The sequence below is a fragment of the Vulpes lagopus genome, chromosome 13 (assembly GCF_018345385.1).
Source record: "Vulpes lagopus strain Blue_001 chromosome 13, ASM1834538v1, whole genome shotgun sequence".
In the NCBI taxonomy this organism is placed as follows: domain Eukaryota; kingdom Metazoa; phylum Chordata; class Mammalia; order Carnivora; family Canidae; genus Vulpes; species Vulpes lagopus.
This window is the reverse complement of record NC_054836.1, coordinates 43,188,635-43,210,909: the sequence shown is the minus strand read 5'-3', so window position 1 is coordinate 43,210,909 and position 22,275 is coordinate 43,188,635. Positions and strand designations below refer to the sequence as shown.

Below are 22,275 nucleotides of genomic sequence, written 5' to 3'. Positions count from 1 at the left end.
TGTATGTGTGTGTGTGTGTGTGTGTGTCATGAATAATAAATAAAATCTTTAAAAAAAAGACCAATCAGACGTATACCACAGACTATTGCCTACATTCACCAATAATTTACACATTGCTTTATTGCTCTGTGTGTATTTCTGAACTATATGAACATAAGTTAGAAACAATTTGCCATTTATCCCTAGATGCTTACTTGCAGAAAGCAAGGATATTCTTTTACCCACTGTGGGGTTACCAAAATCAGGAAGTTCAACACTGATAACAGTGCTATGATTTAATCCAGACTCCAGACTCGAATTTCAATCATCCCACTAGCCCCTGGAGCCTGGCACAACTCCACAGACAATCAGAAGATGCCTTCAGGCCCAGGACAGACCCACCTAAGCCACCCTGCAATGTGGGCTGGCCCCGGGGCCCCCTCCTCCCTTTCTCCGTCCCTCACTTTCCAAGTTGGGGAGCTACAGACTGAGAAGAAGGAGAAGAAGGAGGAGGAGAAGGAGAAGGAGAAAGGGAAGGAGAAGAAGAAGGAGTAGAAGGAGAAGAGGGAGGAGGAGAAGGAGAAGAAGGAGAAGAAGGAGGAGGAGAAGGAGAAGGAGGAGAAAGAAGGAGAAGAAGATAGAGAAGAAGGAGAAGGAGAAGAAGGAGAAGGAGAAGAAGAAGGAGAAGAAGAAGGAGGAGGAGGAGGAGGAGAAGAAAAGAAAGAAGAAAGAAGGAAGAAGGAGGAGGGGGCTGATAAAAGGCATTAACCCCAGGTCTGCAGGTGGACCCAGAGGCTGCCCCGCCGCCAAGGCCCAGCACCTGCTATAAATAACCTGGAGGGGCGGGCTCGGGGCGGGGTCACGCCTCGGGCCGGGGCGCGGGGACAAGGGCCGGCGCGCCTCACCTGGGCTGCGGGGTGCGCACCGAGGGCCCCTGCGCGCCGTGGGGGGGAAGGGAGCGCAGGGGGGCGCAGGGGGTGCGCAGGGGGCGCAGTGGGGGCGCAGGGGGGGCGCAGGGGGCGCGCCTTCCCGGCCGCCGGGCATGGGGGGTCCCGCGGGTCCCGCGTGCCTCCTCCACGCCGCGCCCCCGGTCCTCTGCTTGCTCTGCCTCCTTCCGCCGCTGCTCAGGGTAAGTGCGGGCCGTGGGGGTCGGTGTGGGGCGCCCCCCCCCCAGCCGGGAGCTCGGGGAGGCGGGTCCCAGGGCTGGGTTAGGAGCTGGGTGAGCGACATCTCGGGACTTGGTGGCCGCGTTGAGGTCGGGGATCCGCGTGTGGGATGGAGCTCCTGTCGGATGAGGGAGGCAGGAGAGGGGACAGGAACCTGACACCAGCTAGGATGGGACCCGGAGCCCCTTAGGGCTGAGCGCAGCCTTGTGACCGAATCCCCAGTCCCCAGCGAGCGTCTAGGACCCGCCCCTCCTCAGCTCCAGAAATTCCCTATCCCCTGTCCGCTTGGTCCCCTCCCCCGTGGACCCCTCTCCATCTCCCCATCACACCCTCCCTCGTCTCACCCCCAAAAGGGAACACTAGAGACAGACCCCCCCACCCCATCATCTACCACCCTGGTGCTACCTTCCTCTCAGTGCCTTAAACCCGGCAATCCCAGTTCCAATCGAGCAATGGGAGGGAGGAGGCCCAGGGAGGACCAGCCTAGCTCAGGGGTTCCAGAAACTGTGGGCAGGCCCCCACCCCCGCCCTATGGCTAGAGTCAAGATGTGCAGGTGGATGCCCGGGTGCAGGATGGATGGAGACTATATAGAAAAAGCTGACAAAGTGGGGGTGAGGCTGGGAGGGAATGGTTCCCGGAAACAGGTGCAGGAGGAACCCACCTCTAACCCTCTCCCCATCTTCCCGAAGCTCAGAGAAGGAGGGACATCTGTTCCAGGTCACACTTCTCATGAAGTGTGACAATGTTAGAAGGGTTCAGAGAGGCAAGAGGGGCCAGAGGCCGCACAATTCAGGGGAGAAGAACCAGGCTAGAAGCCAGGCAACTTGGTCTTGTCCCGACGCTACCACACACCAGCCTCTGGGACCCTTTCCTGGGCCTCAACGTGCTTGTGTAAACGCAGACGACTCATTTAACACTCATTCAACAGATAGACAGTGAGCATCCACTGAGTGTGGCAAAGTGGCTTTGCCGGCACACCTGACTCAAATCCCTGCTTTGCTACTTGTCACGTGACCTCGGACATATCTCACTCACATTTTCTGATCCTCGGTTTTCTTGTCAGTAAAATGAAGGTGACATCAGTGCTTGTTACCGGATAGAGCTGTCATGAGCAATGGCTGAGATGATATAAGGAAAGCTCTCAGCACTGTGCCTGGCCCAGTCAACAGCCGGTACCTTCAGCTGTGCTTTCGTGCCAGGCACTATAGACAGAGCATGACAGCAGTGGGGCCGCTGCCCTCCCCAGGGTCCAGTCAGGTGGAAGAGGGGGCGGTCACTGCCCCCTATAGACCCTGACACCTGCCACGACCCTTTAATGACATTGAAGGCTGTACTTGGGATGAGTAGAGGTTGTGGAGTGGGTTCACTACCACCTGCGGCCCCAAAAGCCCTGAGCTTTGAGCTCTCTGCCTCCTGTCACTCATTCTCAAGACACATGCCTTCCAAGGGAGCCAGATGTTAGGCCCAGGGTTGCCCCCAACCGTCCCTTCCGGGGCCATGATGCCAACTGCATAAGCTGGTGAGCTAGTGAGGGCTTCTGGTGGCTGCCCCAGAGCCAGGCCGAGTTGGGGGGTGGGGTTGGCCTGTGAGAGGGTCCCTCGGCTTCCGGGGGTGTCAGAATCGGGAACTTCAGAGGCAGCAGTCTGCATCCCCTTAGAGCCCACCAGACCCTACCCCAGGAGAGCCCAGCCTGAGACTGAAGACTGATTGTAAGTAACCACCCGGAGAGGATCTGAACTGTGATCTCTCTGGCCCTGAAGTGCAGGCTTCCTTGTGGTAATGGCATTTATTTCTGGGTCCTCATCCAACTACTCGAGATTTCTGCTCCCTGTGAAAAGAGAACATGGGACCGGAGCAGGCGGTGGGGAGGGCAGGCACCGCAGGAAAGGCCTGGCTGCCAGCCCTCTTGCTGATTGAACTGGCATTTAAGGAGGACCGTTAAGCAGTAGGGACCTAAGGGGGAAAACACTGGCCCATGGCTCCTGCCCTATAGAGTTGATGGCCTAGGAGGAGGCCCTGCAGGAAGAAAATAATGGTGAAGCATTGAACATGCATTTACAAACTCTGGTGTCTGGAACTGAGAAAAGTATGTGCAGGTTCTGAAAAATTCTGCTGGGAGGTGGATAGGACAGCAGGGGTAAGGACAGGGCGGCCCTGGAGGGGAGCCGCGGGGAGAGCAAGCAGTGGGGGAAGGCCCAGGACAAGCCCCAACCCTGAGAAGACATGGTGCCAAGCTTTGGGGGCTCTGGTGGACCCCAGGGGATCAGATTTCTGTCCCAAAAGCACGGGGAGCTCTGGGAGCTTCCTGGGTAGGGGAGAGGCCTGCCCTGATTTGCCATTATGGGATTCCAGCTAGTGATTTATGGGGAGGACACCCTGACCCCGCCCGCACTGCAAGAGCCTGGGGGAGCTGAGCTTTGACCTTGGTGCTCCCTGTTGTCCTCCAAGGCCTTTGGGGAGTGGTTTTCAGGAGGCAGCATGGAATCATGAAGCCTGTCTCGTGCACTAGGCGCTGGGCTAAGGGTGGGAGATGAGCAGCTCTTTGCAAGAGGCAACACGTTGGGTGAGGCTAAGTAACATGGCCCCTGGATTCTAAACCTCCCCAGTCTAACCTTGTGAGCTACTTACCTTCCCCTCTGTGAGGACCCCACGACTCTATCAGCCCCTCTTGGTGGAGTCCAGCCTTTGGGACCTTTAGGTAACAAATACTGTCACCCCGCCTCCAGGGTCTCAGCACAGCCCCTCTGTGGCCTCTTGCTCCAGGTCCCGCCCTCCTGTGGGGCCATCTGTGGAGAAGGCCCAGCAGCAGAGAAGTCCCCGGTTCCAGAAGCCTCCCTGCAGCAAGTCCCTCCCTGCTGCACAGCCCTCCCCAGACCAAGGCCAAGGTCCTGCACCCCTTCCCCACACACCCAGGGTCTGCAGCTCGTGGGCAGGGGGCTCCAGGGCCATGTGCCAGAAGCTAATACATCTAATGACTTTTCCTAAAAATTCAACTATTTTCTGAGTAGTTGGCTAAGCCAATCATCTAATTTAGTCTGTTTTTTGCCACTTAGTTGATGTTTATGTACTTTTTAGAAAACCAATTTGAGAACATTGCTTACTTGCTTTTGTATTCATGATAAGTCTTAAATTTATAGCACTTTACGAATTATAAAACTATTCTCTACCCTCTTAGCTGTTACTTTCTACTTTATTTTATTTTAGCCATTATTAGGAGTCCTCCCGCCAGTTTGTCAAAAATCACTTTATTCAAAATTCTAATTTTTTTAGGATGTCATTTCAGATCCACCAGAGGGAAGGATAATTATTCAATAAGCTTATTTTGTTTATTCTATTTAGCATCTACATGGGGTTTACCGCATGCTCAGCACTGTTCTACGCACTGATGCGCATTGTCTATTTTAAGCTTCAGAATACCTCCAGAGGATAAGACCATCATTACACCCATTTTGTGGATTGGGAAGCTGAGGCGAGGTCATTTGCCCAAGGTCACTCATCTGGTAGTGGCAGGGTCAGGATTTAAACCAAGCAGCCTGACTCCAGATTTTCTTCCCTTTATAAAAATTTGATTGGGATACGTAAATACCACGACAAATCAGAATGCAGTGACTTTTAGGTCAACTGGACATTAGATGAATCGATAATTAAGGAGGTAATTTTAGACCTAGTGACCTGTTCTAGGGCTTCTTGCTGGCAAGCCCCTCCCCCCTTTCCTGGGCCTCTCCCCTCCAGTGCTTCCCCCATCCTCAGACATCTGTGAGAGGGCCCAGGGCTTGGCACAGGCAAGGGGGAGGCACGGAGAAGAGAGAGCCACAGGCTGCCAGAGATAAGAAAGAGCACACGATAAGGAGGGGCCTAGAAGTTTCTCCAGGTGAGTTGTTGGCTGTTAGAAGTGGTTGGGAGAGTGGGCATCTTCGGAAGAGGCACCTGCTGGAGCCCTCAAGGATGGGAGGACCCAGGGGAAGCTGCTAGGGCCCTTGGGGTCCTCACTTGAAGTCCAGCACCTGAAAAGTTAGAATTGAGTATCTAGTCTAGAAACCAGTGGGGAGGAATTGGGAGGAATCCTCCCCCTCCCGGAGGAGTCCTCTCTGACCTTGGGTAGAGAGGGAGGAGGCAGGAAGGGAGCTCACCCCATCCCCCTCTGGTGACCAGCGGCCTGGCCACAGGACCTGTGGTCCCGTAAATCCCCTAGGCTTAGACCAGGGGCTAAATTTAGACGGAACTTTGCAGCCAGACCAAGAGGGAGCACTAGGGCTGGGCCGACACCCTGGCTCCAGGGAGGTGGCACCTTTGGGGCCTGCCTGGTCCGTGGGGCACAGTTTCTGCCTGGACAGGGCCGAAGGTAGAAGGGCAGCTGGCATCCTGCCCCTGGCCTGCAGCCTCCTCCTCCCACCAGGGCCTCTCCCCTGCCCTTTCTCACGTGAAGACTTCCAATTCCCAGCACGCGGAGGCTGGAACCAGGAACCGGGCTGGCCTCACAGTGAAAATTGAGAGAGAAGGAATCTGACAAGCAGGAAGAGCCCAGAACCTGGGGATAGGGGTGCAGCTCCACCTGGCTGAGGGGACTGTAGCCTCATCCATCCATCCAGTCAGCCAACAAGCACTTATTGAGCACCTGCTGTGTGCCAGGCTCTGGACCAGGAATGGGGGACCCAGATGTGAACCAGACAGATGTGGATGGCCTAGAGTCTCCCTGGGTAGAGGTGAGGGGTGGCGGTGGCTCTCTGCCCCTAGGACATCCAAGAGTTGGGTGCGGAAGCATAAGGGGTCCCCTGCAGAAGAGAGATTAATGGCGAGGGGAGCCGCAGAATCAGTTGTAGAGCCCTGCCCAGCTGGCTGGGTCTGCCTCCCCTCCTGTGGCCCAGCTCTCTGCCTGCGGGCCCCACTGTCCTGGGGAGAGCAGCCCCTTACTGCAGTGGCCTCCCGAGCCCCCCCAACACCCTGTTTGGGACTGACTGAGACTCGCGGCATCTGTGGACCGCAGCCTTCACTTCGTCCCCCAGGACCAAGTCGTCTGAGTCTCTGACCAAGACACAACCTGCCAGACTGTCTGTGCAGTCCTGCCTCTGCCCCTTAGCTGCTATGCACCCTTGGCAGGTGACTTTGCCTCTCTGGGCCTCGGTTACCTCTTCTATAAAATGAGGTTATTCGCAGCCCCCCCAGAGGCTGTTGTGAGGCTTGAATAGAGCACTTAGAGCTGTGTCTAGCACATTGTAAGCGCTGATTGTGCATTAAAGGAGCCTCTCCCGGCCCCCCCGCCCTCTGCCCTGTTAATGCCATCCTCAGACCAGAAGCTGGCTGCCCCCTGAACAGGCCCTGAGTTTTCCTGCCTCCCAGCCTTTGTTTGCTCAGCTCCTGCCCCAGGAACCTCTTTCTGCTCTTCTTATCCTTCCCCCTACCTTGAACACAGCTTCCGTCCTTTTAGACTGAGCTCCAGCACCCAGCCCTCCATGGAGCACTCAGTCTCCTCACCCAGCATGCACCGGGCACTGCTGACCCGTGCGCCCCATGAGGGGGCGTCAGGCTGCATCCTAAGGTGCGCAGTGCTGGGAGGGGTGCCGAGGGCTAAGGGGCATCTGTGCTGGCTAGAGAGTTGGGGAAGGGGGAACATGGGGTTCTAGGAAGCTTTTCTGGAGGAGAAGGATTTGAGTTGGGCCTTGGGGCTCCCCACAATGAGGCTTGAACCCCACCTCCATCTCTGAGTTCCCTATGGGACCCCTCCAAAAGTCCTTGACGGAGGTCACCATTTGACACATGCCTTCTACTTGCCAGGCTCCTGACCTACAGTAACTTGTTTCAGGTGCTCCAAGACCTTATGGGGTTTGTACTATCTGCATCTTAAACATGAGGGGAGCGAGGCTCAGAGAAGTTAAGTCACTTGGCCAAGGCCACAGAGCTAGCAAGCAGCATGCTATGGCCCCAAACATGGGGACATTTATCGTCTACTGGCTCTGAGAGCTCGTGGTCTAGGCCTTGGGGTGTGACTGTTCAGGGCCGTGTCTCTGCTTTCCTTTGGCCCACTGTGTGCTTTCAGAGCCCAGCCTCTTCTTCCTCCTCCCTGCCCACCCAGCACCAGCAGCAGCAGCGGCAACTCTGCCCCAGATAGGCACCTCCAGGCTGTGTTGTGGGTTTGAACAGAGTCAAGTCCACCCAACCAGCCCCTTGAAGAGAATGAACATCTTTACTGTGCCAGCTTCTTGGGCCAGTGGAGAAGTTACAGAAGATGGAGCCCAGATCTGCACAGTATGCCCAAACCTCCTCTGACGGGTGTGCCCGAGCCGCCCAGGGCTGGCCAGGACACATCAAGGCTGAGCACAGCGATCCACGCCCCAGTACCCTGCTTAGCAAGGAGCCTCGGCCACAGCCTCAGCCCGGGGTGTCTGATGCAGGGACAGCCCCGGGATGCCTGAGTCCTGGCGGAGAATGACCCCCCTCCCTCTGTGGGTTCTCATCCTTGGACTGCCCACCCAAGGATGAACATGAGCCATGGGGCTGCCATGTGGCAGCTGGAGGCTTTGAGAGAGGGAGCTTGCATCTACCAGGCCGAGGGCCACCTGAATGGATGGGGTCCGCCGGCCACACCCTGTGCCTCTGGGTTGAGCATTGCCTCTGCCGTGCCCCCCAGATGATGCTGACTTGCTGGAACTTTTGTCCCCCTGGGGAGGGCAGTATTAGCTGCCTCAAGAAGGGGCAAGAAGAGGGAAGGGAAGTGTGCAATGGGTCAGGCCTAGGGCCCACACTCCTCACACCCAGCTGAGGGTTGGCCTCGGAATTCTTCTTGGAAGTCCCTAAAGAGTGTCCTCTCCTCTTCCTAATGCCCAAGAAGCTGAAGCTGAGGAGCTCCCAGGAGCCCCCAGATAGGTGAACAGCAAGACCACGGCCCATAGTGTCTGTCTGTCATGCTGGCCAAGGGCCCAGAGCTCATGGGAGCCCTTTATTCATACACACACACACACACACACACACACACACACACACTATTCACACAGTCACACATGCCACACCTGCATAATACATATCCCCCTACACCTTACACACACACACAGGGTACACTATACCTATACTACTCACACAACCACACGTGCTACACAAGCACACACCTCACATACAACTTACACACACACCAAGCACCCACACGACACACGCCTCTGCTCCCCAGCACCTCTCTCTGTACCCAGCCTCGTGGGAGAGCGAGCCAGCTGGTCCTAGGAACGGTGCCCCTGCTGCCCTAAGCCCTCCGAGGAGCCACAGGCAGCGTCTGCCCGTCTGGCCAGGTGGGGTCCGTTATTAGGAGCTCCAGGCCAGCATGCGGAGGCTGAATGAGCAGCCTCCAGCCCCAGCACAGTAAATGGACTGAGCCAGATGTGGGGAAGGTGATGTTGGAGGCCTGTGGGGCTCTAGCCCTGGGGATCTTCTGGGGCAAACATTGACCCAGCTACCCTGGAGGGAACCTGTGATGGACAAGGGAGAGGGGAGGGGCTGCCCACTAGTTGGTGGTGCCTTCTAGAATCCTGGAATCAGGAATGTCAGGGTTGGGAGAGGCACAAGAGTCATTTGCATACACACTTATACATGCACAAGCACACAAGTGCACTCAGACATGCGTACTGGCCACAGAGCAGGAAACATGGTGGCCTTGGGAGGAACGGGGGACAAGAGTTAGAATTCTAGAGTGCCATGCCCTCATTCCATCTCACACCATGCATTCCCCAGTCTCTCTGCCTTTGCATACGCTATGCTCTCTACTTAGGATGCTCTTCCTGGCACCAGCCTCATCAGCTAGGCAAACTCCTACTCAATCTTCAAAGCCCACATCAGCATGTCCTCCTTCAAGATGCTACTCCTTTCCGCAGCGGCAAATTGTTGATGCTGTAACAACGTGGTCACCCATCCATCTTTCCCACTAGAAGATGATCCCTCAGGGACAAAACCACATTTGTTATATTCCTCTATAGCCAGCACCTGTTTTTATGGTTTTTTCAGGTTATGGCATCCTGGATGGTCTTTAATTTTTTAGATGGAATTGCCATGGCTGCCACAACCATGTCTGTTCCCCCGTGAGTGCCCACATTGGCACAGTGATCCCTTCCTTTTTCCCTACTGATTCTTCTGCTTGGCCCCAAAGTGCCACCTCTTCCAGGAAGCCTACCCTGTCTTTCCAAGTCCAGGTGAGGTATCTCTCCCATGTGGAGACTTCCTCTGTTGCAACTGCCCATTTACCTGTGTAACAGGGAAACAGAGTTACATTGTCTGCGCTCCTCCCCTCCCTTCCTTGCCTTCTGAGTTTAGGAGATCCCTCCCTTGCTGGGACCACCCCAAGGATACCCAGTGGGTCTCCCAACCAGGGCCAGACACATAGTAGGCATTCTACAAATATCTGTTAGGGAAACAAACAGCTAGTGGACACCCACCTGACTTTGCCGACAGAAGGACAACCGAGCACATCTCATCCTGAGGAGGACAGCTTTGGGGACCAGGGGATGGGCAGCACAGATTCCTGTCTTGGAGGTCAAACTGCACTGGACCACTCCTAAGGCCTGGTCAGGGTTCCAGGCTTGGCCAGGCTGCCATCCTGCTGCGTGGCCAGGCATTTCCCTCCTCAGTTTCTCCTTTCTATACAATAGAGGTGAGGGAGGTAAGGGAGGTAAGGCAGGTAAGGGATGAGTGATGGAACAGGGTGGGGGGAGCAGACAGGTGCTGTCAGTGGCTGGCCAGGGCCTGACCTCTGACCCTCGTCCTTCCTATCTTCTAGGCTGCTGGGCCGAGCCAGGCGCAGATACATCAGCCTCAGTGGGCACTGCTGGAGCAGTACTGCCGTGTGGTCACCACCGTCACCAACCTCTCAGGTATGCAAGTCCACCGCCACCACCTGGTGGCTGGCCCCAGGAGATGAGGGTGGGCCTCAGGGCCAGGAGGAAGGAGGCAGCTCTCCTGGACCAGCCCAAGCTCTGGGGTGGTGGATAGTGACTGGCCTCCCGTCCTGGCTCTCCTCTCTGTCGTTGGGCTGGCCCCTTCTCCATTTGGGGCACAGGCCCTTCACCAATGATGAAGGACTTGCCTGGAAGTCCTCCTCCAGCCCTCAGCTCCCAGCTCCCTGCATCTAAAGGCAGCTGGCTGGGCTGGTGTTTTAGAGCCCAAGGAGGGGGTGCCCGGCCTGCTTAGAAACTTGAGCAAGCCAGAAGGTGTAGACCGCACTCTCCCGGCACTCTCCAGTTGCCGTGACTACAGGTGTCGCCTCCTGGTAAGGACTTGCAAGGTGGTGGTGGGGGGGGGGGGGCTCCACATTTGAAGCTGCTGCCAAGGCCACAAGGAGGCAAGGGTGCTTCCAGCGGTGGGATCCAGCACCAAATGCAGCCTGACCCCGGCAAGTCTTGTTGCCTGCCTTCCTGACAGTGGAGTGGTCTGGAGTTCAGGTGCTGGGGTCAGACAGACTCAAGCCCGGGTCTTACCTCCTCCACCTCGAAGCAGTGTGGCCCTGATGGGTCACCTAGGCCTCCTGAGTTAGCTGGGGGCTGCTGCAATGCACCACAGACTAGGTGGCTTACACCACAGAAATGTATTTTCTCACAGTCCTGGAGGCTACAAATACAAGATCAAGGAGTCAGCAGAGTTGGTTTCTTCTGAGGCCTCTCTCCTTGGCTTGTGGATGGCCGCCTGCCTTCTCCCCGTGTCTTCCCTCTGTTTTCTCTTTTCTATTTTTAAGATTTTTATTTATTTATTCATGAGATAGAGAGAGAGAGAGAGGCAGAGACACAGGCAGAGGGAGAAGCAGGCTGCCTGCAGGGAGCCCGATGCGGGACTCAATTCTGGGTCTCCAGGATCAGGCCCTGGGCTGAAGATGGCACTAAACTGCTGAGCCACCTGGGCTGCCCCCTAGGCTCCTTTCTTACGTGGACTGTGGTCACACTGGATGAGGGCTGGCGCTCATGTCCTCATTTTAATTTCATTACCTATCTCAGGTAATTAGGTATAAGGTCACAGCCTGAGGTATTGAGGGTTAGGACAGATGGATTTAGGGGGACACAATTCAGGCCCATGAGACCACCCAAGCCTCAGTTTCCTCCTCTGTCAGAAACTGGTCTCAGAGGCTTACTGTGGAGTTCGAATAAGAGATCATGGAGGGATCCCTGGGTGGCGCAGTGGTTTGGCGCCTGCCTTTGGCCCAGGGCGCAATCCTGGAGACCCGGGATCGAATCCCACGTTGGGCTCCCAGTGCATGGAGCCTGCTTCTCCCTCTGCCTGTGTCTCTGCCTCTCTCTCTCTCTCTCTGTGACCATCATAAAAAATTAAAAAAAAAAAAAAGAGATCATGGAAACACCCAGCATGGGCCATGTCACCCATGAGCCAGGAAATGGGAGCCCTCCCATTTCAAGAGGGTCCCAGCCTTTCCTTCACCAGAGTCCTCTGCTCTCAGAGGCAGTACTGGTTTATCAGCAGACCCATCACCTTCCTGCCTTGCCCTCCAGCGCATGGCACAGACCCTCGGCTTCCCTGTGACCCCTGGCAGGATGGCACCCCACCCTCCCCTCCTCAACTTCCCCAAATATAAGGCCTCCCCTGCTTAACTTATAATATCATTCATCTGTTTGCAAATGGGACACATTACATTGATGTACTTTGGAAAAAATTTTTTTAAAAATCGAAGAAGACAGTAAGTGTTCACTATTCCACAACCTGGGAATTTTTATGATGTTTATATCCCCCAGGAGTTTACCGATCTATAGAGCCTCATGTTTTTTTTGTTGTTGTTGTTGTTTTTTCACAAAACTGGGATGATCCCATGTCCACAATTTTTTAACCTGCTTTTTTACCTCTTATAACTCAGGGTGAACACTTCTCCGTGTCATTAAATATGCATCTGCCATATCACAGATGACGCTGCCTAGCAGTGGTCATGGGGACACATCATCCCTCATTCACCATGCCCTTAAATTGGGGTGCATAGGCAATTAGGATGCCCTTGGACCTGAGGAATAGTTTCTCAGATCCCCACACGAAACTGATCTCACTTTAGGTGTCCACTGATTAAGAAAATGCATAATGATTAATGTAAAAGTTCAGAAACAAGTAAAACCAAACAATCTGTTGTTTAGCCATACATACATATGATAAAACTGAAAAACTCAGAGCACAGGAATGATAAATATTTAAGAGAATGCTCCCCCTGGGGAAGGAGTATTTAGATAAATATGTAAGTGATTGGCAAGGATCTGGGTTTCGATTTGGTGATAGATTCCTTATATTTACTACTACATTCGAACTTCCATAAATAAAAAACTAAAATAAAATGAAGTTAGGCCATGTTTGGGCTAATGATGACAGGTGGTCATAAATCAAAGGCTATGACCAGTTAAACTGTATGCCTCTGAGGTCCAGATAAAGGAGAACCACACATAATCACAGGGGACTTCAGGCAGGCTTTAAATGGATTATTTCTGTTTTGTTCATCTCAGAGGCACCTAATAGGGCATAGATGGTAATGCACATTATTTATTCAGTCCATAGGCAATATAAGGACCCAAATGGATTCAAGGATCCCTTGAAACAAAATAATTCCCCAATCCAACATGTGCATGCATGCATGCACACATCTATACACACACACACACACACCAGGGCTGGCCAAACGGGAAGAGAGCCTTGGCCAGGAAGACAGAGCTGCTGCCAAGGCCTGGAGCCTTCTGATGGGTGCTGGGAACTAGCTAGTGAACATGACCAGCCCTGCCCTCAGGGAGCCATGGGCTGGTAGAGAAGACAGTAGAAAACCCAACAACCTTGGTGTGACATAGACCAGCCCCAAAAGATGGAGACCCCTAGGAGGGCCACCCAACTCAGACCATACTCAGACCAGAAGGCCACGCTGAATGTTTGAAGGGCAAGGGGGAGTCAGCTAGGCTAACTGGAGTGAAGAGTGGCTAAAGGCTTTCCTAGCAGAGGGAACAGCACATGCAGAGCTGCAGAGCTATAGAATGGTTCCAGGGAATGATGAGTTGGTCCAAAGAGCATCTGAAGTTGGCAAGAGGGAGAGCATGAAGGATAGAGAATCCGGGAGAGTGTTCTTTGCAGTGCATAAGAGCTGAGCTCCATCCTGAGGGCAACGGGGAGCCACTCATAGGGGAAGAATACAATAATCTTAATTGTAGAAAAATCACTTTGTCTGCCTAGTGGAACAGACAGGGAGCCGAGTGTGACTGGTGCAGAGGGGAAGGTGGCCCAGGGGGGTGGGAGGCAGAAGTTCCCTTTGTCCATCTGTAAATGAGAATGTGGGCTTGGAAGGTTGCTGAGGACCCTGCCTGGTTCCACGGTTGAACTGGAAGATATCATCTTCCCTTGGCCATCCTCCACTGTGCCAAGGTAGAGGGGGATGTGTAGGGGAGGACTGTCGGGCCCGGGGGCACTGTCTCCAGCGCCACCAGGCAAGCGTGGGGCACCCTCTGGCCTCTCCCAAGACTCCACACCCTCCGCAGTCCCATTATAATTCCCAGTAAACCCCACAACCTTGACCCATAACTGCCTGTTCCTCGTGTCTTCAATCTGACCGAGCATAGCCCTGTAGAGAGGCAGAGACAGAGTCTGTCCCCTTAAACCCTATTTTCCAGCTGACATGTGATGGACGGTGGGATGACTGAGAGAATGTGTGTGATGCTGCAAAGACACGTGACAGCAGGACTCAGTGTGCGTTTCCAGCACGCTCGGCGTGCCTATTCAGCTCTGCACCGAAGGACCACCGTGTGTGTCCAAGCTCGCCTGAAACCGTCCACTGCCACGGCAGCTGACGTGAGAGGTGGGCCAGGGGCACCTGCCTCGCCCCATGCTGCTCCTGACCCATGGCTATCTTCCCCAGCACCTGTCATGCTTCCCCAGACTTACTTGCAGCCTGTCTCACTGGCCTGGGGGTACACAACTATCCCAATACCTCCCCCCCAGTGCCTGGCCTGCAAGCCTATCTCCGTCCCAGGGACCTGCCATTCCCCACTGCTTCCTCAGTTAGCGTTCTTGCTGGCCCAGACTTTGTTTATTTATAGTCGGATTTAATCTAATTGAGGACATTTTTAGCTCTCTACAATCTCTTCCTCGGTTACCTACCTACGAACACTCAAGTGAGCTATAAAGTCAACTTGTTCCAAAGCTGCTCCTTCAGTCCCCTCTGTGTCACATCTAGAATAACAGACAGTTACGCTCATCATAATAGGATCCACGTAGAAATGGCCCTGCGTCCCAGAAACCCGGGCACCTTGGGTCTGTGGGTCTGTGTGCAGGCCCAGCCTTTGGTTCTGCCACTGGAATAGTCACTTCCCAGAGGAATCTTTTGGGCATGCGCTCTCCCCGTTAGGAGCAATCCAAGTCTCCCAGGCCATCCTACTCTGCAGAAAGCTGCATTTGAGGCGAGAAGTCATTGGCCTCCGGTCATTGGGTCCTCGCCACCCCTGTGCAGTGGCTCTGATGATAAGCACATTAATAACTTAGCTTGGTTTCTCTCTTTTCCCCTATACTGTGATCGGTGTGTGGAGGGCCCTCCTTTGAGCATGAATGAGACTATTTCCCAGTGAAGACATAGGCTGACCCTGCCAGCCACACTCTAGCCTATATGGGACCCTGCGGGGTAGGGCTCAGCCTGGACCGGGGGACAGGACTATGCAGAGGTCTGAAGCTGAGGTTGGGGCTCAACTTGTCCTCCCCTGCTCCTGGCACAGGCTATTATGAACACCAAGGGATCTTTGCCTCTGCTGCTGCCCAGAGCTGAGCCAAGGGCTCTAACTGTCCATTCAAGAGGCAGAGGACAGACCTGGCTGGGTGATCTCCACCTGGTACCTGCCAGTCAGCTAGCCCTGGAGAGAATCCAGGGTTCATCCCTAGGCTCAGTGCTCTCTGGCTCTCTGGCTCTGCCTTGGCAATGACAAAAGCATTCCTATGGAGGCTGGGGACACGGGAGCACACAAAGGCAGCCCAGCCCACCTCTTCCCCTCTGTCTGTTAGGGCATAGTGCTAGTACAGGGTGCTACCGGCCTTCCCTGGCAGCTTTGTTTCCGGTGGAGGCCAGCACGGGGGAGGACAAGACTAGTTCCCCTGGGACCTCCAGCCCAGCTGGGTCCGGGCCCCAGCTCCCCCTGCCCTCTGAAGATAGAGACACTCAGCACACACTCACACACATTCCTACATCTTCCTCAGTCTCTGCATCTCATAACTCAGAGCCAGAGACTCTCAAGGCTGGCAGGAGCCTCAGAGAACATTTCACCCTTGGCCCCCCAAAAGAGGGCAAGAATTGGGGTAACATGCAGGGAGACTAGCCATAGAGGCAAGAGCAGAACCCAGCCTGAGTTTGAGGTGTACCACACATACCCAGGCCCTGTCTCCTGAGCCGGGATCTGTCCCCCACCCTCCCCCAACTCAGCTGGCGTGAGCAGCTGGCCCACCTTGGGCAATCCCACACTGGAGCCAGTACAAATTATGGAGCCAGCAGTCCTGAGTGGGCCTGGGCAGATTCCTTCTGATGATGTGTAGGTCCGGGATCCCTGGGTGGCTCAGCGGTTTAGCGCCTGCCTTTGGCCCAGGGCATGATCCTGGGGTCTCGGGATCCCACATCGGGCTCCTTGCATGGAGCCTGCTTCTCCCTCTGCCTGTGTCTCTGCCTCTGTCTCTCTCTCTGTCTCTCTCATGAATAAATAAAATCTTAAAGAAAAAAAAAAGATGTGTAGGTCCTACACACACACACACACACACACACACACACGCACGCACAGGCATGGAAAGCAGTTTCAGGGGCCCAGGCCAAATCAAAAGGAACAGAAACAGGTTTTCACTTTACTTCCCCTCGAGCTCAGGGCAGTAAGACCAGGGTATTTGAAGTCCTCCAGATAATTTCAGCCAATTTCTCCCCTCGATCCCCCCCCCCCCCCTTATTAAGTGACAGCCCTGTCCGCTCCCAGTCACCCGAGGGGGACCTGGTGCTCTGCCTGCCTCGGGCTTCCACTCGCCTCTCCAGCCCCTCCTCGCCAGGGCAGGTTGTGCTCGGGGACCTCCCTGCACCCCAGCCCCACGGCCTGGTCCGCGCTCGCCCCTTCGGGCCACGGGATCGCACTAGACCTCTCCACGGCCTCCCGCCGCCCTCGAAGCCCCTGCGATCCACTTCGGTCCCACAGGCCCACAAGGGCCTTTCTGGAGCGGGATGGGCACGCGGACCCTCGGCTCCCGCAGCGTCCGGGCTCAGCGTGGAAGGCTCCGGGTTGGGGGGCGCTGCAGAGGCTCGTCGGCGCGCGCGGGGCGGGAGCGCAGTGGCGGCGCCTGCAGCCCCGGGGACCTGCGATCCTGCGATCCTGCGGTCCTCGATCCTCCCTCGATCCTCGGACGGGGCGCCCCGCCCCCCGGGCCCCCCGCGGCCCTCCGGGGCGGGAGCAGCGGACTCCGGGCGGGGCCGGGGTGGGGCCGGGGGGCCCCGGGGGCGCGGCGAGGTGGGGGCGCGGGAGGCCGGGCCCCGCCCCCTGGCGCCGCCATTGGCCGCGGCCGAGTGCGGACCCGCGCTCCGCGGCTGCTCTCGGCGGGGTCCGCTGGGGCGCCCGGCGGTCGAGGCTGCGGGGCGGGGCGGGCCGGGCGCGCACCCACGCTGGCTCCGGGTCGGCGCGCGGCTCCGGGGCGCGATGGACGCGGCGCTGCTGCACAGCCTGCTGGAGGCCAACTGCAGCCTGGCGCTGGCCGAGGAGCTGCTCCTGGACGGCTGGGGGCCGCCCGCCGAGCCCCAGGGTAGGCGCGGCGGAGGGCGCCCCGGCCCGGCCCCGGCCCCCGCCCCCGCCCGGCCCCCGCCCGGCCGGCCCCGCTGAGCGCCTCTCCCCTGCACCCGCCCCAGGTCCCTACTCCTACTGCAACACGACCCTGGACCAGATCGGGACGTGCTGGCCCCGGAGCGCGGCGGGCGCCCTGGTGGAGAGGCCGTGTCCCGAGTACTTCAACGGCGTCAAGTACAACACGACCCGTGAGTGCCCCCCACCCCACCCCACCCCACCCCCCACCCCATCCTCCCGGCCCGGCGCCCCCGGAAGAGCGGCTCAGCGAGCGGGACGGCTCGGCGGCGTCGGAGGCCCCAGGGCGACCCCGGGGCGGTGCGCAGGCGTCGAGGGCCGCTTCTCCGCGCGGGGGCGCCCCCCGTGTCCCCTGCCCCACTGCCGCCCCAGACCTCAGCCGGACGGTGACCAGCCCCGGAGGGCAGAGGGAGGGTTGCCTTCCCTTTGAGGGCAAAGCGCTCTACTCGGTGCCTGCAGGTCCACACCCCCTTTGTTTAGCCAATGCTGCTCACGCCACGGTTGGGGGCGCATATACCCCCCCCCCCCCCCCCCCCCCCCACCGTGAGTGCCGCCATCAGACTCTTTCTACCAGAGAGGAAGGAGGGCAGGAGCCAGGAAAGATGGGGTGAGCACTTGTGTTGGGTGGGCGCATGCAGAGCGTGGAGGGTTCTGGGCCCGAGCGTGTGGGTGTCACCGCATCCCTACCTGGATGTCCCAGACTGGCCCTCGGGGCTGTGAGTCAGGGCTCCTGGGCAGCGTTACTCCCACTGTCCAGGTAATGCGTGAATCAGGACCACCCCCCATCTCCCAGAGAGCTGCGCCCTCCTTCCTCCTGGCACATCACTGGCTGGCTTGACATTCTGGGGAAGGCGGTAGCAGGAGCTGCTAGTCACAGAGCATCCAGGTGGGGTAATTCACTGGGGATGGGGGAGAGTCTATGCCCCGTGGAAGGTCTGATGGGTGCTTATAAGTCTACAGGAGGCAGTATGCGCTGGCCCACCTTGCCAGGCCACTCACATCTCTAGCCCCACCCCACCAGCAGAGAGAGGTCCTCCCGAGACCCTCAGGCCGGTGGGGGCTGCTTTTCTGAGGCCCCTCTTCCTGGAATCATCATAGCAACCTCTCTCGGCAAGTCTGCGTCTGAAGAGCAGCACAGCTCTCCCATCACACGCACACACACACACACACCTGTCCAAACTCTCAGAGCTGAGGCTTTCATTAAAAGTGATGGTTAGAGAGCAAAATAGCTGTGCCTGCATCTGATGCTAAGCAGCACTCCCTTGTCTGCATCAGTGGAGGACTCCGGTGAGCCCGGGGAAGAGCCCTGCTCTGAGGAGTCCAGCAGCTGAGGTGCTCCTATTGAAGTGGGTGGTAGAGGTAGGAGAGCCGCTGAGGAAGATTTCTGCGTTATCTGAGGATGTGCTTCCCATCTAGATTAAAACAGACCTCTCTGGGAGGAAGTGGGGTCCCTGATCCAGGACGTGGAAAAGCAGAAGGAATGGTTTCCATGCTCCTTTCCAGGCCTGAGATTATAAAACTTCACTTTTAGGGTCCCATGAGCTGGATCACAAGATTATAGGATCTCTGGTTCAGACTGGGCCTGGGGACAAAGGGCCAAGTGAGGTGATGAGGCATCTCAACCCCATAGCCGTGGACCTAAGGGAACTCTGCTCTGGTTCCTACCTCAGCCTCCTGTTCTCCCCACCAGCCTGGAGCTCCCCGAAGGCAGGGCCTGGGTCTCTTCTTCAGAGCAGAGCACAGTGTTTCTTTAATCAGTTTATTAATCAGCTACTATGCGCCAGCCACCCCACTGTCATTGAGGCCCTCTGGCTCATGATTGCAAGAGACAAGAGAAGTACAGAGTGATGAATGCCCCGATGCAGGAGAGCAAGGGGGTTGTAGGATGGGGGAAGGGGTCAGGCGAGACAGGGAAGACTCCCCAAAGGCGGTGCTGGAGCACATACCAAATCATGTCATATCAAGCGAGAGGCTGAGGTCAGGGCGCCACTGAGGTTGGCAAATATAGTGCCAATTAACTCCTGGTATCTAATGAGCAATTTTCTTCATTTAGACCAAAGTGCTGCCCACACTATAGCTGCTGGGGAACAGGAGCATGGGGTGCTGGGAGCACTGCCATTAGCCAGTGCGGCCAGTTCAGGTGGGAAGAGCAGAGAAGCTAATGGCAGCGGAAATGTGGTGATTGTTCCCCCTGCCCTGCCTCCTGGCCACTGCTTCCTCTCGCCCTGTTTGTCTTTTCGGTGGGATCCTTCCTTGACAAAGCACGCAGAGAGGAAGACAGCTCCTCTGAGAAGCCTTGGGGAAGAGGAGGAAGGGTCTGGCTCCTCTTCCAGTTTTGCTCTGCTACAGCCAAACCCCCACTGAAGCCTCATTCTTTAGAGGGCCGCATTCCCGGGGCTAGATAGCAGCCCAAGTCGTTAGGCCCCGTGAACTTTCTTCCACTCAGCTGAGCACAGAGAATCTGCTGCAAAGCTACCAAGCGTGGATCATAGTCCGGGTGCCAGCTGCCACGGAGAGAGCTTTGCACACGTGGTCCCACTCATCCCCACCTCCTGAGATAAATACTGCTTTTACACCCATATCACGGACAGGAAAACTGAGGCTCGGGAATCCACAGCCCTCACTCCTAACCACAGGGCAGTACTGCCTCCAGAAGAGACTCTGCTTAGGGATAGTTTTTTTAAAAAAACATTTTATATATTCATGAGAGACACACACACACTGAGGCAGAGACACAGGCAGAGGGAGAAGCAGGCTCCACGCAGGGACTCCATAGGACTCCATCCCTGGTCGCCAGGATCACACCCTGGGCTGAAGGTGGCGCTAAACCGCTGAGCCACCAGGGCTGCCCTTGGGGATAGTTTAAAGGGACAGAAGAAGGACTCGTGCCTCCACCCTGCAGGATGGAGGGTGGGGCTGAGCCCCCTGAGCTGGACTTCTGGGGACAGGTGGGATTTTAGGTGGGGACAGGTGAAAGTGTTAACAGGCTTACGGGAGAAGATGGAATCGCGCTTTGTGGCTCGGGACTGGTGAGTGTTGCAGGACACGTAGGAGGAGAAAGAAACAGATGAGAGCACACGGGTGGATGTTGGTCAGATGGAGCAGGGCATTGCGGAGGACCTCGCCTCCGTGCGGGAGGGAGCCTGGGGCAGAGGGGTTCAGCTTTGGGGCGCGGGGCCTCTACAGACAGGAGGAGGGGTTAGGAGGCTACTACTCCTGGCCCAAGGCAAATGGAGACTGTGGGGCAGGGGAGGGGGGTGGGCCAAGGAGGGGACAGATGCGGGAGACCTTGGGTACATGGAATGCACAGGACTGGACTGGGATGGGGACACGGGAGGAGTCCGGGATGACACCTGGAAAATGCTGAGCATAGGTGGGGATATGTCATCCCTAGGGAAATGGAGGGACGTCTGAGGGCAGATGTCCATCCAGCACGCAGTTGGCTGCAAGGGGAAAGCCTGGGGAGCGCATCCTGCTGGGGCAAGGCATTCTTCGGTGCGTGGTCAGCTGGCTGCCGCAGGGGGCAGGTTTGGAGGCCCGTTCAGAGCCTTGATAAGTTCCATCCACCAATAGAGACTATTTCCAGATGCAGGACAGGCAGGGAAGGGATGGGACTTGTCCATGACCACACACGCTCGTCCCTGCAAAACCACGATCAATGTCAGTGTGTCCAAGTTCCCTCCAGGCTCTCCCCACCACCCACGCTTCTCTGGCCCAGGCTCCATGTGTCTGTGCTGTCCTTTGACCTGCGTTAACGCATTGACCAGCGCGCTGACCGTTTAATGGAGATGTGGTATTTGTCCTCCTATTGCACGTGGGGAAATGGAGGCACAGAGAAAAATTGACTTTCTGAAAGTCACACAGCCTGTGACAGAGTAGGGATTCCGACTCTCAGAAAGCAAGTGTGCTGGCTTCAACAGAGAAGGGGTTAGCTGCAAGGATATCAAGGAGTTGTGGAATCACTGAGAGGGCTGGAGAACCGGGTCTGGGCCCCCAGCCAAGGGCTCAGGGCAGAGCTGGCTCAGTGAGGGGACCTCAGTCCCCCTGAGTCAGACCTGGCCAATGGATGGGCCACAGTCCTGCTGCCCACACCGCCCAGGGTGCCGGAGCTTTCTTGCAGTGGCTGCCAGGAGGCTTTCTGCCTGTCTCCACTTTAGGGACCGCCCCCTCCCAGCTCACTCAGGCCCCTAGTGGGGGCAAGTGCATCTGACAGGGTGGGAAAATGTGGGGGGCTCTAGGTCACACACTCTGGGTGGGGACCTGGAAGCTGAGGACTTGGCAGTTCCGGGACAGGAGGGGGCCTCTGCCTCCCCCCAGGTTTCTCCGAGCCCATAGAGGATGCAGGTGCAAATTCTGGGCCACTCCAAAACTATCGTAGTGTCTGGAGCGAGTCTGATCCCCTTCCTGAGCCTCAGTCTCCCCGTCTGCAAGGAGAAGGGAAATGGATGAATCCAGAGTAGGCAATATACTCCATTTCCTCCCGCCTGTATATTCCCCTGTGCAGGCTCTGAGCCCATGTCTGCGTGTGCCTGTCTGTGCGTCCCCGTGTCTGTCTCTGTCTGTCTCTCTGTATGGCTCCCTCCTTGTCTTTGGATGTATTTTCTGTTTCCTTCTACGTGTCTGTCTCTGTCCAGCTTCTCTCTTATTTTCTATCTGCGGCTCTCTCCCTCCTGCCCTCCCTCATTCCTCCCTCTCCAGCTGTCTTCCTCCCTCCATTTCTCCCTTCCCCCTCTCCCTCCCCTCCCCTCCCTCCTCCCTCAATCCTTCCGTCTCTCCCTCGTCCCATCCCTCATTTGATCCCGCCAGCCCCAGCACCTCCTCCTGCCAGGCACCTCCTCCCACCCACTCCTGCGGCCCTCCTGGCTGCAAGGGGAAGTCCTGCTCCCTCCTGGACATGGCTCATTTTCCTCCTGCGGAATTACTAAGCCCAGCGCAGTTCAGCCTCAGTCTCTGGCTCTCAGGCTCCCTCCTCCCCATATCCTGTTGGCAACTACTGGGCTCAAGTGTACCGAGGCATCTGCCGGGACCAGGGGAAAAAAAGACACCCCACCTGACCTAACCCCTTGGAGAGGGCTGGGGGTGCCTACTTCTCAGAACCCCACTTTAGAGACATGCTGAAGCACTGCCTGTGTTGGAAACACAAACTGAGGGGTCCCCAGCCAGAGGTATCTTCCCATGGGGTCTGTCTGCTTGTCTTCAGCACTGAGGGGACCTGGTAATAGGAAGGGCTGAGCCCTCCCCTCAGAGAACCCCAGGCTACTTCAAGACCAGACTCACCCAAACCAACAGTCAGGGATTGGAAAGAGGGGCTTGGTGGGCACTGGGACATTCCTGG

General features: G+C 56.6%; 1 protein-coding gene across 6 annotated transcripts in view; it reads left to right on the top strand.

Moving 5' to 3' along the window:
- Nucleotides 1–914: 914 nt before the first annotated feature.
- CRHR2 (corticotropin releasing hormone receptor 2) overlaps nt 915–22,275 on the top strand; it is a 47,548-nt gene continuing 26,187 nt past the window's right edge. For 3 of the 6 annotated variants that reach the window (XM_041727332.1, XM_041727331.1, XM_041727336.1), the window contains exons 1-3: nt 915–1,108; nt 9,899–9,992; nt 16,988–17,113. In XM_041727332.1, coding sequence (XP_041583266.1) covers nt 1,022–1,108; nt 9,899–9,992; nt 16,988–17,113 — 307 coding nt within the window. In that variant the 5' untranslated portion in view covers nt 915–1,021. Of the gene's footprint in view, nt 1,109–9,898; nt 9,993–13,745; nt 13,931–16,677; nt 16,885–16,987; nt 17,114–22,275 lie in introns of those variants that run through there. The other 3 variants (XM_041727335.1, XM_041727334.1, XM_041727333.1) reach the window with 2 other exon arrangements.